This window comes from Bubalus kerabau, chromosome 3, assembly GCF_029407905.1.
Source record: "Bubalus kerabau isolate K-KA32 ecotype Philippines breed swamp buffalo chromosome 3, PCC_UOA_SB_1v2, whole genome shotgun sequence".
Classification (NCBI taxonomy): Eukaryota; Metazoa; Chordata; class Mammalia; order Artiodactyla; family Bovidae; genus Bubalus; species Bubalus kerabau.
Window position 1 is genome coordinate 77,403,174 of NC_073626.1, and position 14,855 is coordinate 77,418,028.

Sequence of the window (14,855 nt, forward strand, 5' to 3'; positions counted from 1 at the left end):
TGCCCAGAATGATGCTCATGCAGTTGGAACACAGGTGGTAGATCACCAGTGCAACTACCTCTCAGTGGCATCTTTTATGAGTCTGATGGAGAGTGACTCCCCAGTCTACTTCTCTGATCATATTGGACTCATATCCTCATTCAAGTCCATGTATTTGGAATATTCCCTGTAAAGATGTCAAAATGCGCTATAAACCTGAAAGCATCTTCATCCAAAACATCAGCTGGAAAGTCAGGAAGAAAATCAAAAAAACCCTTTGTTATTGGTCTAATCGCTGACAACCTTAGACTGTGTGTGCTCAGAAGGAATTCATGGAGTATGACAGTAAATTGGTATTTATTTATTTCAAGAGCCACCAGCAGTCATAAATACTCATAATCTTGGATCAAGTATTAATAATGGCTTAGAACTCCCAAACCAACACTTAAACTGCTTTGCCATTTAACTGCCTTACCGAGGATATACAATGCCTCTAGAGTCAGAGTTTAAATCACAATTCTCAAGAACTAAAAAATGGTACTTCAACTTTTTAAATTTTATTCTGAAATTCAAAAACATAACTTTCTCCTTTCACTCTTACTTTTCCCCTCCCCCCTCCAAGATGCTATTAAAAAATGAGATGTTTTATAACCTAGTTAATATTTGTATTAAGTTCTAATATCAAAGAAGCATGAAAAAAGAGGGACGTGTTATTGACCAACTCTGAATAAAGCTACTGTAATTCACTTAAGCTAAGAAACTATGACCTGACTTTGAGATGGAGCAACCTAGCGCCCTTGGATATGAACATAAATTGGCAACTGAAGCACAGAAAGAGGAAAGAAAGTAGCTTTCATTAGGGAAGATTGAAAGATTTAAAGACTTCATTAGGAAAGTAGCTATTAGGAAAGATATAGGGTACAAAAGAAGCATCAAGCTGCTACCTCAGTTATATCTTGGGGAATATTTTTTTGATTTTATATATTTGTATAGATGATTGACAGGGAGATGATGATGGACAGGGAAGCCTGGCGTGCTGCAGACCAAGGGGTGGCAAAGAGTCGGACACGACCCTGTGACTGAACTGAACTGATAGATGACTGAGAGAATGCTCTGGTCACATTTATGACAATTTTTTGATGTGAATTTTCTGATTTTTAAATTTTTTATTTTTTAAAACTTTTTATTTTGTGTTGGGGTGTAGACGATTAACAATGTTGTGATAGTTTCAGGGGAACAGTGAAGGGACTCAGCCACACATAAATATGTATCCATTCTCCCACAAACTTCCCTCGCATCTAGGCTGCCATATAACACTGAGCAGAGTTCCATGTGCTGTACAGTAGGACTCTGTTGATTATCCATCTTAAAAACAGCAGTGTGTACACGTCCATCCCAAACTCCCTAACTATTGCTCCCGCACAACATTCTCCCCACTGCCTGGCAACCATAAGTTTGTTCTGAAAGTATGATAATAATTTTTAAAAATACTCTGGGTGCTATCAGTTTGACCTACAACATTAATGACAATATAAAGCAAGAGTATTTGATGAAATTAAGTAGAATTTCAGTTTCTCACACGTAGGTCTCTGAGTGTGCATTTGCTGAGAACTGAGAACACTTGCCTCTGATTAGGAAAGGAAGCAGGATTACCAAGCTCTCTGTTGGCATTAAAGTCCCAACTGTAAGATTTAAAACAGATAATTCACTCAGCCTGTTAAACAGCTTCTTTAGACTGGGCTACCTGTTACTGGTTAGACACCATAATTTCCTAGTTAGAAGGATCTCAGACTCCTGGTCCTTGTCAATTCCTTTGTTGCTCAGTCTCTCAGTCGTGTCTCTTTGTGACCCATGGACTGCAATACGCCAGGTTTCCCTGTCCCTCACTATCTCCCTGAGTTTGTTCAAACTCATGTCCGTTAAGTCAGCGATACCATCCAACCCTCACTGTTTTAAGCGACATCAAAGCCATAGATAAGGAAGGAAGTCTCTGAGAGTGCTTGCCACACGATGGACCCACCATGCCAGTCCTCAAAAGTGAGCAGGCAGATGAGATGAACACGTGACTTTAGACCCATGATTCAGACAATCTAATTTTTACCGTGTGGGAACTAGAGCCTAAGAGTGAGCTTCTTGCCACACTGACAGGAGCAGCAGCATCCAGCTGGCCGTTCTACTGCCTTCTTCCTGCCATTTCATGGTTCAGTGAGGCTTCTCCCTGAATCCTGAAGCTATGTCCTCCTTCACTTTTGATATTTGGCTATCAGATCGAACTCAGACTTCAGCTGGCACTATGAGCTTCAGTTTTAATGTTGCTTACAGATACTATGTACCAGTGTAATGAATGGCTGAATTACCAACTCTGTTATCTGACATAATCAAGGAAAAGGTGTTCTGGTTATTCAATATTTTGCTAGCAGATTAGTGTTACATATGCCATTAATAGATCACCCGAATTCAAATAATAGAAATAGATTTTACTTAACGATAATGATATATTATACTCTGAAATAATATTATTGACTTGTTAGTTTATTTTCTGTCTCCTCCAAGCAGAACAGAAGCCCTGGCCCAGCAAGCAGAAGTTCTGTCGATCTTGCTCACTGCTCTTGCCAGACCTGACACACAGGAGATCCTCATTAAGTGTTTGCTGAATAAGTGAACAGTAGAATAAACAGAAGTTGATCTTTATTCCTCAGAAGGTAATTTAGAGTTTCACAATTTCTTAGGATGACTGTGCACTGTAAATGCACAAGTGTGCCCATGAATAAAGTTCTGATTCACACAGGCAGCCAGATGATGGAGTTCCCTGCCCTTTCACTTCAGTCAGTTAAAATGCTGGAGAAGCACCTAATTTGTACTTTGCACTTGGCTGCATGAACAGGTAAGTAAAGTATCTTCTTAACTTCTTGCTCACCAAGAGGTTCCACATCCCGACCTGTGAAATAAGAGGTCAGACTAAATACTCCCTCCATCCTTTTCAGCTCACTGACAGGGGAGACCAGAATCATGCTGTGAGGTTACAGGTGAAGGGCTGGACCAACTGCATTACAAAATCACGTGGCAAGGTTTGGGATACTAAGGACCACCTTCTACATCAATACCCCCATTTAACAATCTTCCTCTAAGGGAAATCTGCGAAAAACAGCCCACCCTAAAATATATTCAAATACAATCCAACCGAGGGATCAAATGAGTCAAATCAACACATCACTAACAGTGAGGCATCCAGACATTAGGAGCACCTTAATGTACTCAGCATCACCTTTGGCTTCTCCTTGCCAAAACTGTTTGACTTGACCTAGTCAAACCCTCAGCACCAACTTTCATTTTCAGGAAACCCTGGAGTAGAGGTACCAAAAAGATACCATGAGAAAACAATCAGACAAACCTCGAATTTGGAGGAAACTAATCTGGCCTTTTTAACAAGTCAATGCCATAGCGAGACAGAGACAGAGGGAAGCAGTGAGGAGGAGAGAGACTGACTTAGATATAACAATCAAATGTAATGCATGGTTCTTTATTTGAGCCTCGTTTGAAATAAAACAGATATAAAAATACCCATGGGATAAATTTATGGATATTTATGGGGAAATTTCAGCTGTGCACCGGGTATCAGATTAGGATATTATCTTTAGTTTTGTAGGTGAAATAACGGTATTATGGGTATGCAGCAGGATATTCTGATTGTCTGGAGATATATGCTGATGTTTAGGATGAAATGTCATGATGCCTGACATTTATATTAAAGTGGTTCAGCAAAAAAAGATGAAGCAAATATGGCTAAATGTTAATAACTGCTGGACCAAGTGTGAGTGCAGTCTTTCATTGTATTATCCTTTTTGATTTCCTGTATGTTTGAAAATGTTTTAAATAAATTTTGTAGAATGTTCACAGGTAGCAACTTCTCAGGAACTTTTCACAGCACTAGGGCCTCCTAATTAAAATAAATTTTTAATTATTACCCGCACACCATCCTCGACCAACAACTTGAATAAGTCATCACAGATGAAAGCAGTTATAATGACACACACCGCAAGCAGGAGTCATTTTTTGTTCTTAAACCAGTCTTCCAAATTTTCTTTTGGAAAAGACTTTTTGGTTTACCTTTTAAAGATCCAAAAAGCAGCTTATTTGCCTCAAGCCTGGGCCCTTTTAATTGACAGAAAACCTTTCCGCACAAACCTCACGCAAACCTACTTTGGCTTTGCCTTCCTAAAACTCGCTTTTGTCTCTGAACTTTACAGAGCAGTTGGAGCTCTTTAATATTTTCTAAGAGGAACATTTCAAACAAGTAACCCTGCAATTTATTCACTACTGCCAAGAATAAAAGTACCAGGTTTCACCACCGGGGCCTTCCAAGGCTTGCAGGACTTTCAAGGCAAAGCATCACTCACTCACCTGCAGGCTTGCTCCCTTAATGCATCTGGCATTTGTTTGGCTCTGGAGGAAGCAATTTGATTACACAAAATTCTTTTTAGGTCAAGTTTAAAATCTTAGCCACACTGGGACAAGTGGTAAAGCCTGCCAGCTCGATAGGTTAACACTTGGACATACTGAGCCCAGGAGAAAGATAGGGAACAACCCACAGGTAAAAATCAGAAGCTTGAAGAACTGAAAAGGAATAAGCATAAAAGATGAGAGGGCCTAAGTGCTCCATTTGCCACGACTGCATATAAGATTTATTCCCCGTCCTTTTTGTAAATGAGCATGGTACCCTAAGGGATGCTGGTCAGCAGCAGGAAATGCACCAGCCGCCAGGACTGGCTGCTCCAGCCACTGCTGTGACACCCGTGCATTTTAGGCTAGCAGGTAACCAGCCATCTTTATGTCCCTCGTTTCCCATACCTTATTACAGGGCACTTCATTTTTAAAAGCATTTAAATGAAGCAGATGTTAACCCCATTCATCCCACTTTTCCAGGGATCATGTCAATGATGATTTTTAAAATGCCAAAGAAAATGTCAAAGTATTTTGTTCTATGGTTAAGAATACATTTGTGGAATAGGAGGGAGGAAATACATAAAACACTCTATGGTCATTCAAGAAATAATTATCATGTATGTCAAACCACAGGAAATTGAGCAAGCGCTAAATTAACAAATAAGAAAAAGAAGGATGTCTTGTGTCAAAATGCCTTTTTCACTCATTCATTTCAAAAACAAGTTTTGAAAATTAAATTCCATCCACTGGCTGAGAACAGAACACATTAAGGCTTGACTAAATGCCATTATCCACTTGGTACTCCCTTTCTTCTCTGCAACCACGTTAAACAAAGCCGCCCTGAGGCTCACCTCCCATAGCGCCTTGAAGTCCTTCTGCTCGATGCGGAGCAGCTCACTGCTCTCCCTGGTAACGATGGTCGCATGGCGTGGAGTGTTGTCCAGAATGGACTCTCCAAAGGCCGTCCCAATTCCCAGAGTGCAGATGGTCACTGCGTCCTGAGAACCCCAAAAACCAGTTGTTAGAAAAGTCGACATCTTATCAGCGGATGAGTTCTTTTCTCAGAAGTGGACAGTTGACCCTTGAACAATGTGGGAGTTAGGGGTGCCAACTCCCTCACGTAGTAGAAAATTGGGAGTATATCATGGTTCCTACACATCAACAGATTCAACCAGCCACACACTCTCTTTTACTGTCGTATTTACTACTGAAAAAACTCTGCTATGAGTGGACCCCCACAGTACAAACTCATCCTGTTCAAAGGTCAACTCATTTCTATACAGTAAAACATTCGGTTCAATTGCACAGTTCAACAAGCTTTGACAAATATATACACCCTGTAGTCATCACCCAAATCAAGACAGAACATTTCTGTCACCACTGTGACTTCCCTCATGCCCCTTTCAAGTCAAGACCATCCTTTCAGAGGCAATTGATCTTCTGATTTCTATCACCATAAAGGAATTTTGCCAGTTTTAGATTTTATGTAAAAGGAACCAGACAATATGCCCTCTTTATTGTCTGGCTTCTTTTGCTCAACATAATGTCTATAAGATTCATCCACGTTGTCGTGTGGAGCAGCTGTTTTTTCCTTGCCCTGTGGACCATTGCATGGATATGCCCTAGTCTGCTTATCCATTCTCCTCCTGGTGGACATTTGGGTTATTTCTGGTTTGGGCATATTATGAATAAAGCTGCTGCCAATCTTGTACATGCCCTTTTTGTGTGCGTGGTTATCTTTCTATATGACTACTATCGCTGGGTGCCCCAGGTGGCACCGGTAGTAAAGAATCTGCCTGCCAGTACTGGGGGCACAAGAGACGTGGGTTCCATCCTTGGTTTGGGAAGATCCCCTGGAGTAGGAAATGGCCCTCCGCTCCATATTCTTGCCTGGAAAATTTCATGGGCAGAGGAACCTGGTGGGCTACCGTCCATGGTGTTGCAAAGAGTCAGACATGACACAGTGACTGAGCATTACTATCTCTAAGAAAATGTGGGAAATTTTTTGAAGATGAACTTGCTTTTTTTCCCCAGTGAGAGAATTCAATTACGGTATTTAAATAAAAAGCCAAAATAGGGATACTGTTATGTCATTCTGTCTTAAAGAGACAAGGAAAATGAAGGTGACCATGGTTGGTTCGTGAGGCCCTAGTACACAGATAGCAAATAACGCACAGCCAGATTCTAGTTGCGACTCTCCGACTACAGATTCCAAGCTTTTTGTATTATGCTGCCTCCCGCAGCCACAACATAGTAAAAACAGCATCCAATGAAGTACAGTGCAGGAAGCTTATAAAATGTTCTGAATCAATGATTTAAAAGTTTAAGGTGTGCTACACAAGTAATTTCCTCTCTGCATGCACCATATGTGATAATACTTGGGTTTAATCCTAACTAGTCTCAAGCAATGCAAACCCTTGAAATCACCTGGCTATTCATTTTGCAAGGAATTCTCAACTAAGGTCCATACATATAGGCAATCCTGAGCTAGAAGGCATAGTTTTCCTTTCATGCATCTAATACATGATAACAGGAAAATGTTATTAAGATCAAGTTAGTGACTTTATAATCACATTAGTAGGACAAATGCCCCTATGAATCCAGTTCCTTGAACTATAGCAAACTGCTTCTGCAGATATTACCATATAAAATTGTGTTCAGGAAAAGAAAATCAATGATACCTCCGAAGAGAAAGAGAGAGCAAGGGGAAACAAAAATGGCCTGCTAATAAATTTTCCAGAAAGGCAGCTACAAACAAACTCAGTCAGAAAAATATCCCCAGGACTTAAATATTAATACCCAGCAAGTCAGATACTTCTGAGTAATTTTCAAATTCTAGTAAAAACACAGGATGGATTACGATAAATCACAGACTTTCACAAATTCTCTAGATTATTAGGTTTGTTCGAAGATCCCACTAGCCTACTTCATGTTTAAAAAAATCATCTGAATCTTTCAGAAAGACCTCTTTTAGCCTAATTTATACTCTCCAGTGTAAATATCTATTTTAAAACCTGTCAGGGATGAACCATACCTATTACTCCTGCCACTATCCATGTAGCTTAATTATCTACGATTATCTACAAAGTATAATGCAAAAGAACTCTGAAGATCTGAAGATCTGTTATTTGTGAGCCAGCTATAGATTTTTACAGACTAAGTTGTATCCTCCATTTCTCACCTCCTATCCCTGACACATGTCATCGTGTGTCACCAAAACAAATACAAAGACACAGGCTTTGAAAGTCCAACTGTGAAAATCACTCACATGAGTCCATCTTCTTGCTAGCGAGCAGCTCTTGTGAGAAAGACAAAAGACTGAACATTTTCTTGGTCTTCCCCAGAGAGTTTAACGTGACCCCTGCCTCCTCCTAAACATAACACGTTTAGCCATGTTAGTGTTGCCAAGCGCTCTCCTCAGCAAAGCCTTGTGCGTCAGGACCTCTGTACAGAGGGGCACCGGCCCCCGTCATTCCATCCAGCACCTTTGCTCATTCCCAGTGTCCCAGGCTCTCCCACCAGGGCTGAGTGTGGGAGCCCACTCGCCTTCATCTCCTCCTCCATCCTCCATCCTCTCACATGTAAGGACAGGGAGTCACAAATACAAGATTCGGTCTTGAAAGCAGGACTGTAAAACCTCACCTGAAACAAGGGCGGCTTGCAAATTCAAACTCGACTTTCAGCAGACGAAGTATGCTCAGGACCAATTTACTCAGAAATCTGAATGGACTGGGGAAGTGTGGATTGGGCACTGGGAAAGCTGGGCACAGGGAAGAAGTCCTGAGAAGAACATTTTCACCCTAAAGATGAATCACTGTCTCTGCAGACCCTGAGGGTCAGGCCTTGTTTACATCTGAATTCCAGGCAGGGACCTGCAATGTGCTTAGAAAATAATTATCAAATAAAGACATTTACGTTCCAATGTTCTCAATGCAGCAGAACCGATATGCATTGCTCAGTATGTACACTCAAAGGCAGGATAGATGAGAGCCACGTGAATGTGAGTCAGCCAGGCAAACACACTCTTATTTTGGTCCACACCCCCAGCTCACCAGATCCCTGGAGGTCAGAGTTCCAAGCCTGAAATCCTGTAGAGAAGCTAAATGCAAGCCTTTGCCTGTGGCTGCAAGTGTCCACTTCTGAATGTAATACTACCATTCCTTTAAACTCACACATCCACTGGAGATCTGTTCATGTCTCTCTACTTATTAAATAGGGACTGTTGAGACTTTTATTTTATGCTCATTTGCAAATTAATGTTCAGAAAGGTTACCGAAAGGAAATATATACAGTGACAGAGACTGAAGAAAGCAATCAGCACAAACTGTGAAACATCAACAGTGAGGAAATGTCCCATTTTATATTAAGATGGCCATTTATTTTGAGGATTTTCAAACATGAAATGAAGATTTAAACACTGGAGTGTTTTCAAGGATGAAGGTGGGTTTAGCAGATGCTGCTGGAGTCCTGCCAGATTCTCCCCACCCATTTTCCCCACCCTAGCCCCACCCTCGGAAGCATCCATAGGTTTCTGGACAGTTCCCGCACATACCTGCACTTTCCCTTTTCATCTGCATTGCTCTGCTTAAGGGCAGAGTGCTGGACAGTTAAAGCTTGTTGGGTGCATCTTCCAAAGAGGCAAGACAGTAGGAAGACAAATACCCCAGCTTCTACCTGACACAATTTGTTAGACGGTTCCTGGAAAGAGTGAGCCCAGCTGCCCACAGCTGAACTCCTCAACTACACATTTTTATTGGCATTCCTCATTCCTTGTCTGAATTCCCCTACTTCCTTACACTTCCTGGGGTGTCCTCCATAAAACCCACTGCAGCCAAATCCTTGTCTCCAGATAGGCTTCTGGATAAACATGAGATTGGATTAGCTAAACCAATCTTGACCTGTGAGTCCCAAGTTACACTGAGACCTCTGGAGAGGTACTGGGCCAAAGCTGCATCCCCAAAGAGATTCTGTAAGAGCAGCAGAGGCCAGCTTATCACTGACTACTTTGCATCAGACACACCCGAAGAGCAATATCCCTCGGGCGTCACCTGGGAAGACCTCATTGTGTTTCCCGTAGAGGATACAGGGTCTCTGAGCCCAGTCCTACGATGTAACTAGTGGTGATGGGCTCTCAGAAAAAGAATTAACTGTGGCATGATACTGAGACGATCGGAGGGTTTCTCCCTCCTATCTGACCTAGCTCTCTCTCATCTATCATTCCACTAGATCAGTCCTTCTCCTACCTTCTAAACACTTAAAGACCCACTCACCCTGAACAGTACTAATCTCCCGTGCATCCTGTATGCATGTGGATCTCCAAGTGTGTGGCTGGAACACTATGCACCATGCACTGCGCCAGGCGTCTTGACTATGATGTCTCATGAATTCTTCGCAACAGTTAAAGGAGATAATTTAAGTGCTCTGCACCATGGCTGATTCAAAAGAAACGCTGAATAAAGCTATTCTTACTGATGATAGTTTTAAATACTTCACAATACTGTAAAGCAATCAATCAATTAAAAACAAAAAAAGAACCTCTTTCCAATGCTCAGTGGGAAAATTAATTAATTTTGATTAAGTATTAATTTTAGCCATACAGGTTCTTTTTTCAACCAGCCAGTTGATAGATTTATTGACTACCTAATCATTCCAAATCACCAGGAAAATACAAAACATTTGGCATTGCTCCCCCTCTCACCTTCTGGCCCCAATACTGGGGCTCACTTGACCCTCTCCTAGAGGATGCAATCCATTCAGCTCTTCTCTTTCTCATCAGGAGAAACGGAGGCAATCAAAGCCAGAACTGAGAAGCGTGTCTGCATTACTGCTTTTCCCACTCTGATCACCAGGTGCCCCATTCTAACGGAGTTCCTATTTCAGTTGGAGAAACTGGGTTTCTGTCTTTCTGCATCTGTCCTGACAGCCTACCTGGTATCCTAATTCTTCTCAAAGTGGTAGACTGCCTTGTTGACAGCACTTCCTGGCATCCTTCCGACACCCGGCCTGTTCATCAGCCGGCCTGGCCACCCACCTCCATCACGGAGCCTGTTTCCTGCCTCCCTGTCCAGCACCCAGCCCTATCCATCGCGTTAAACGGCCTGCCTCAATCCTTCACCAAGCTGACCTGGGGGCTGTGCTGCTTCCATTGCTGGCTTCCTACCTCCTGACCAGCACTGCCTGCACACGCCTCTAGATGGCGCCCACCGTCATCTAGAAGAGGAGGTTCTACCCACTCCTGCCCAGCAAGGCACCAACTGAAGTCATGAACAGTGTCTTGGACTGCTGTGTTTCAGCCGGAGAGGGAAATCGCGACCCACTCCAGTGTTCTTGCCTAGAGAATCCCGTGGACAGAGGAGCCCGGTGGGCTGCCATCCATAGGGTCGCACAGAGTCGGACACGACTGAAGCGACTTAGCAGCAGCAGCAGCATGTGTTTCAGCAGAATAGGTGGGGTCTGGTTATCTTCACTCATAAAAGTTGGTGTTAGGTGAGTTACCCAAGATGTCAACAATCTGGCCCGGGGGGGCGGGGAGGCAGGGAGCATCAGGCATAGAAAGGGTTGGGCAGAGTGAGGGTAGGAATCCCTTGGAGGCAGCAGAGGGAGAAGACGGTGCACCTTGCAGACCTGATTCCAAACTCACTTCTGTCAGTTACTAGTCCCGGGCTTCAGGCAGAATGCTCCCAGGAGCCTCAGTATTTTTATTTGCAAAATGGTGCAATCTTTCTCACAAGATTAGTAGTAGAATTCAATATACATAATAGATAGTCCTACATGGTTCCTGGCACAGGTGCTCCACCAAAAAAAAAAAAAAAAAAGGAAAATATTATTTCTGACTTAACCTATACATGTATATCCATATGGCTATCTACATTTCTAAAGCAAGTTATGTTTTTCTACTACTGAAGTAACAAAAAATCTCTTATTCATTTTGTGTTAATCTCCAATTAATGATGGCTTTTTCAATGCTTAAATTCCAAGTTTCTCTGTCCCCCAATCTGGATGTCAAGTGGTTTGAATGATCTGCAAAACACTTCAGCTCTCTGGGGGAGCATGTATTCAAAGGAACCCTTCTGACGAATCCTGCTGTAAATCAGAGAATGCTTTTGTATTGCAACTAATCACCCCTGTATTTATCTGCTTTGTATGTCTGGACGATGGTATACTAGGTTTTCTTAAAGTAGGCATTCTCATATGAGGCATTTTGTTTGTTTCATTACAAACATAGCTACATAGCTACAGTATGAACATAGGAATGGTGTTAAGAAACGCCATGGTTATGTGTCACTGGAATTCAAGCTAATACACATGGACCTTGCAAATGATATTTATAAGCAGCCACAGAAATTCAATTTACACAAGTTAGACATTCTGATGAAATTTAAAATAAAATAGAAGGATTTTCTGTGGTAAGTACATCGATTTTTGACTCTCCTGTAATTTTAAAGAGTATCAGTTATTTTATTATGTATGCATTGCATACATGCTCAGTTACTCAGTTGTGTCTGACTCTCTGCAACCCCACGGACTGTAGCTCACCAGGTTCCTCTGTCCATGAAATTTTCCAGGCAAGAATACTGGTGCAGGTTGCCATTTCCTCCTTCAGGGGATCTTACCAATGCAGGGCTTGAACCAAGTCTCCTACATCAGCAGGCAAATTCTTTACCACTGAGCCACCTAGGAAGCCCATCTTATTTTGTGTATTTAACCCAATTCCTTATTAATGGCTCGAGAAGAGTTAATTGTCTTACCACATATTTATTGCTTTGGATACTTGTTGGGTTCATGGCAAGGAACAAACTGGTCCTTAAAGTTTGTAGACCCTGAAATAAATTTTTACAAAGCAAATACTTTTACATATTTTAGACCTATAGGCAATACTTGCCATTAAGTTTGGTTGTGCTGGGTTTGTTTCATGAGTTTGAATTTAGTCTTGAATTTAAGGAGTACTCCAAGTCCTTTTAGAAAATAAAAATTTAATGGAACCTAATCTCTGAATTTGTCAAGACATTAGAGTGTACGTGCAGTCTAAAGGATTTACTACCAAGCAGGAAGGCAAAATACTTCTAAGACAAATGAGCTTTTCTTCCTGACAAACAGCCAAGACAAGTTCTTCCCTGGAATCAGCATTAGACACAGCTTAACAAGATCAGGCAAGCTGGCTGCAGGAAGGTTCGATGAGACGGCCCAGTATTAGCATCTGATAACTGAATCAGGGAGCCCAGCCTCGTCTCGGGGCAGCCAGTCTGTCTTGCACCACGGCTCTCTCTTGCCTCTGCCTACACCAAGGATTACATGGCAACAAAACTCAGCCCAGGACGCCAAGGACCCAGGCAGGATGCTAAACAAACTCTAATCAGGTCCCAACAAAGAGAGTGACCTGAGCATAGACACATATTAAGATTACAAGCAACTACTGTGGACAAGGCACCTTTCAGGTTTTACTGGCTTGAGACATGGGTTCAGAGAAGGCTTCCTGATGATAGCGATGTCTGAAAATAATGGATCAAAATAATGTATTAAGGAATCTGGCAAAAACAGAAAGAAGGGGAAAGATAAAGCAACAAGACAGAGAAACATGCCTGTCCTCCAAATTTTACAAATATGCAACACTTAAAAACATCTTTAAAACAAAGAGGGTTTAAAAAAAAAAACCAAACCAAAAAAAACCCACATTTTACTTTAGGGGGGAAATCAGTAAGAGATCATTTTCCAAAACTTGGCACAGAACTTTATAGGTGGAGGAGAGGATGAATAAAGTGACGACCAAGGCAAAACACAGCCCCATTCTCTGATCCCATGAAATGGCTGAACACCACTGTTAAACTTCTTGCTATTTCAAATACAATGCGCATTTCCTGCTTTTTCTATTCTAGCACTGCCCTCCTGTGGTAAAATGGCAACATTGCAACCTACAGCATTCTACTTTAGCCAATCACCTTTTCCTTAAAAATAGTAAGAAAAAAATCATGGAACCCCTGCTCTTGGTCAAGCTTCATACTGAGTGCTTTATACACATTAACTTATTTAAGATAGGAACAAGTATCTGCAATTTACACATACTCTAACTTGCTTGTGGTCACATAGTAATTAAGTAGCTCTGAGAATTTCAAAAGATTTACATGATTGTGCATTGCATTAGGTAAATATTAACATTTTAAATAAACATCTGTTACAGAAATATAGATAGGAGTTATATTAATTACTAAACCATCCTATTCCCTATTTTGCAGTGTATACTTCTATTTGCTCTGCAGCCATCAGAAATCCTTTCATGTGACTGGGGAAATGTTATACTTTTTTGGTGTAAAGATTAGTTTAACCTTCTTTATGTTTAGATTTTAAATACTTACCAAAGCAAGATTAAAATAGTTACCATACCACTTACAAAATCTGCAGAAAATAGCAGGACCTTGTCTCTCCTCTCCCACTCACACGAAGTGGATATTGTCTGAGATAATGAGCTTTATAAAACTATTGTTTTAAAGCTTAATATTTGTTTATAACCTGTTCTAATGCTCACTTCTAACCTGAAATCTACCTAAATATTAATGAGGAATAGTCCACCCACAGTATTATTCATTCTAATAGGAATGTAAATCTCTGGCTTTTAGCCCATTAAGTTAAATAGGCACTGGAGACAGGCAGGCTGTTGAGCACACGAGTTCAGCTGTGGATATCCGAAGGCCCGCAGGTCCTGCTTAGACTTAGGTAAGAGACCAAGAGCGGGGGCAGGTCTTGCTGGGAACTGAAGGGTTTATCCTTGACAGAACCTGGGATGCCGAGTAGAAATCTACATGAGCATGAGCCAAGTTGGGACTCTCTGGTCTGGGATGGGGAAGTGGTCTACAGGCAGGGCCTCTTGCTGGGCGTTCTCAGTTTCATGGGGTAAGACAGAGTGACCAGACAGGAGAATGTCTGAGAAGCTGGGAGAGATGCCTCCGACAACTGCTCAGGGACACGGGGTAGAAGTACTTCCAAGGTAGGTTTTGTTTTATGGAGCAGTGGAGTCAATATAAATGATATCAATTGATATAGTTGATAGGAAGGCATTTCCAAGGATGGTAGACTCTAAAAAGTTCTCCATAGTTATAGGACCAGGATAATCCATGTATTTCCCAAAGTTCTTACCCGCACACAGCTTCACAGCTGTAACATAAGAAATGAAAGCACCATGAGACCAGTTCTTCAGGGAGGCTCTCAGGGAGGTAAGGCCACATCCCTCTCTGTATCCAGAGCTTGGGGTTTCTCCCCTCCAGTCCACGCTTGAGGCCTTGGACTGGGAGAAGGCAAGGAAGCAGAATAGAGCACTGGCCTTACTGCATGAGAGCAGAGAAGCTGGTTCCAGCCAATTCTCAGCAGGATTCTGTACGCTCATCTGCCGGTCCCGAGCTAGGAGCGTACCCACAGGGTGAGGCTGCTGTCAGTAGACAAGG

General features: G+C 41.9%; 1 protein-coding gene across 5 annotated transcripts in view; it reads right to left on the bottom strand.

Annotated features, from left to right (window-relative positions):
* Positions 1-14,855, bottom strand: part of RAPGEF4 (Rap guanine nucleotide exchange factor 4) — a 396,657-nt gene that overhangs the window by 247,693 nt on the left and 134,109 nt on the right. For all 5 annotated transcript variants that reach the window (XM_055572210.1, XM_055572212.1, XM_055572211.1 and 2 more), the window contains one exon: positions 5,274-5,420. In XM_055572210.1, the coding sequence (XP_055428185.1) occupies positions 5,274-5,420 (147 nt within the window). The remainder of the gene's footprint in view (positions 1-5,273; positions 5,421-14,855) is intronic.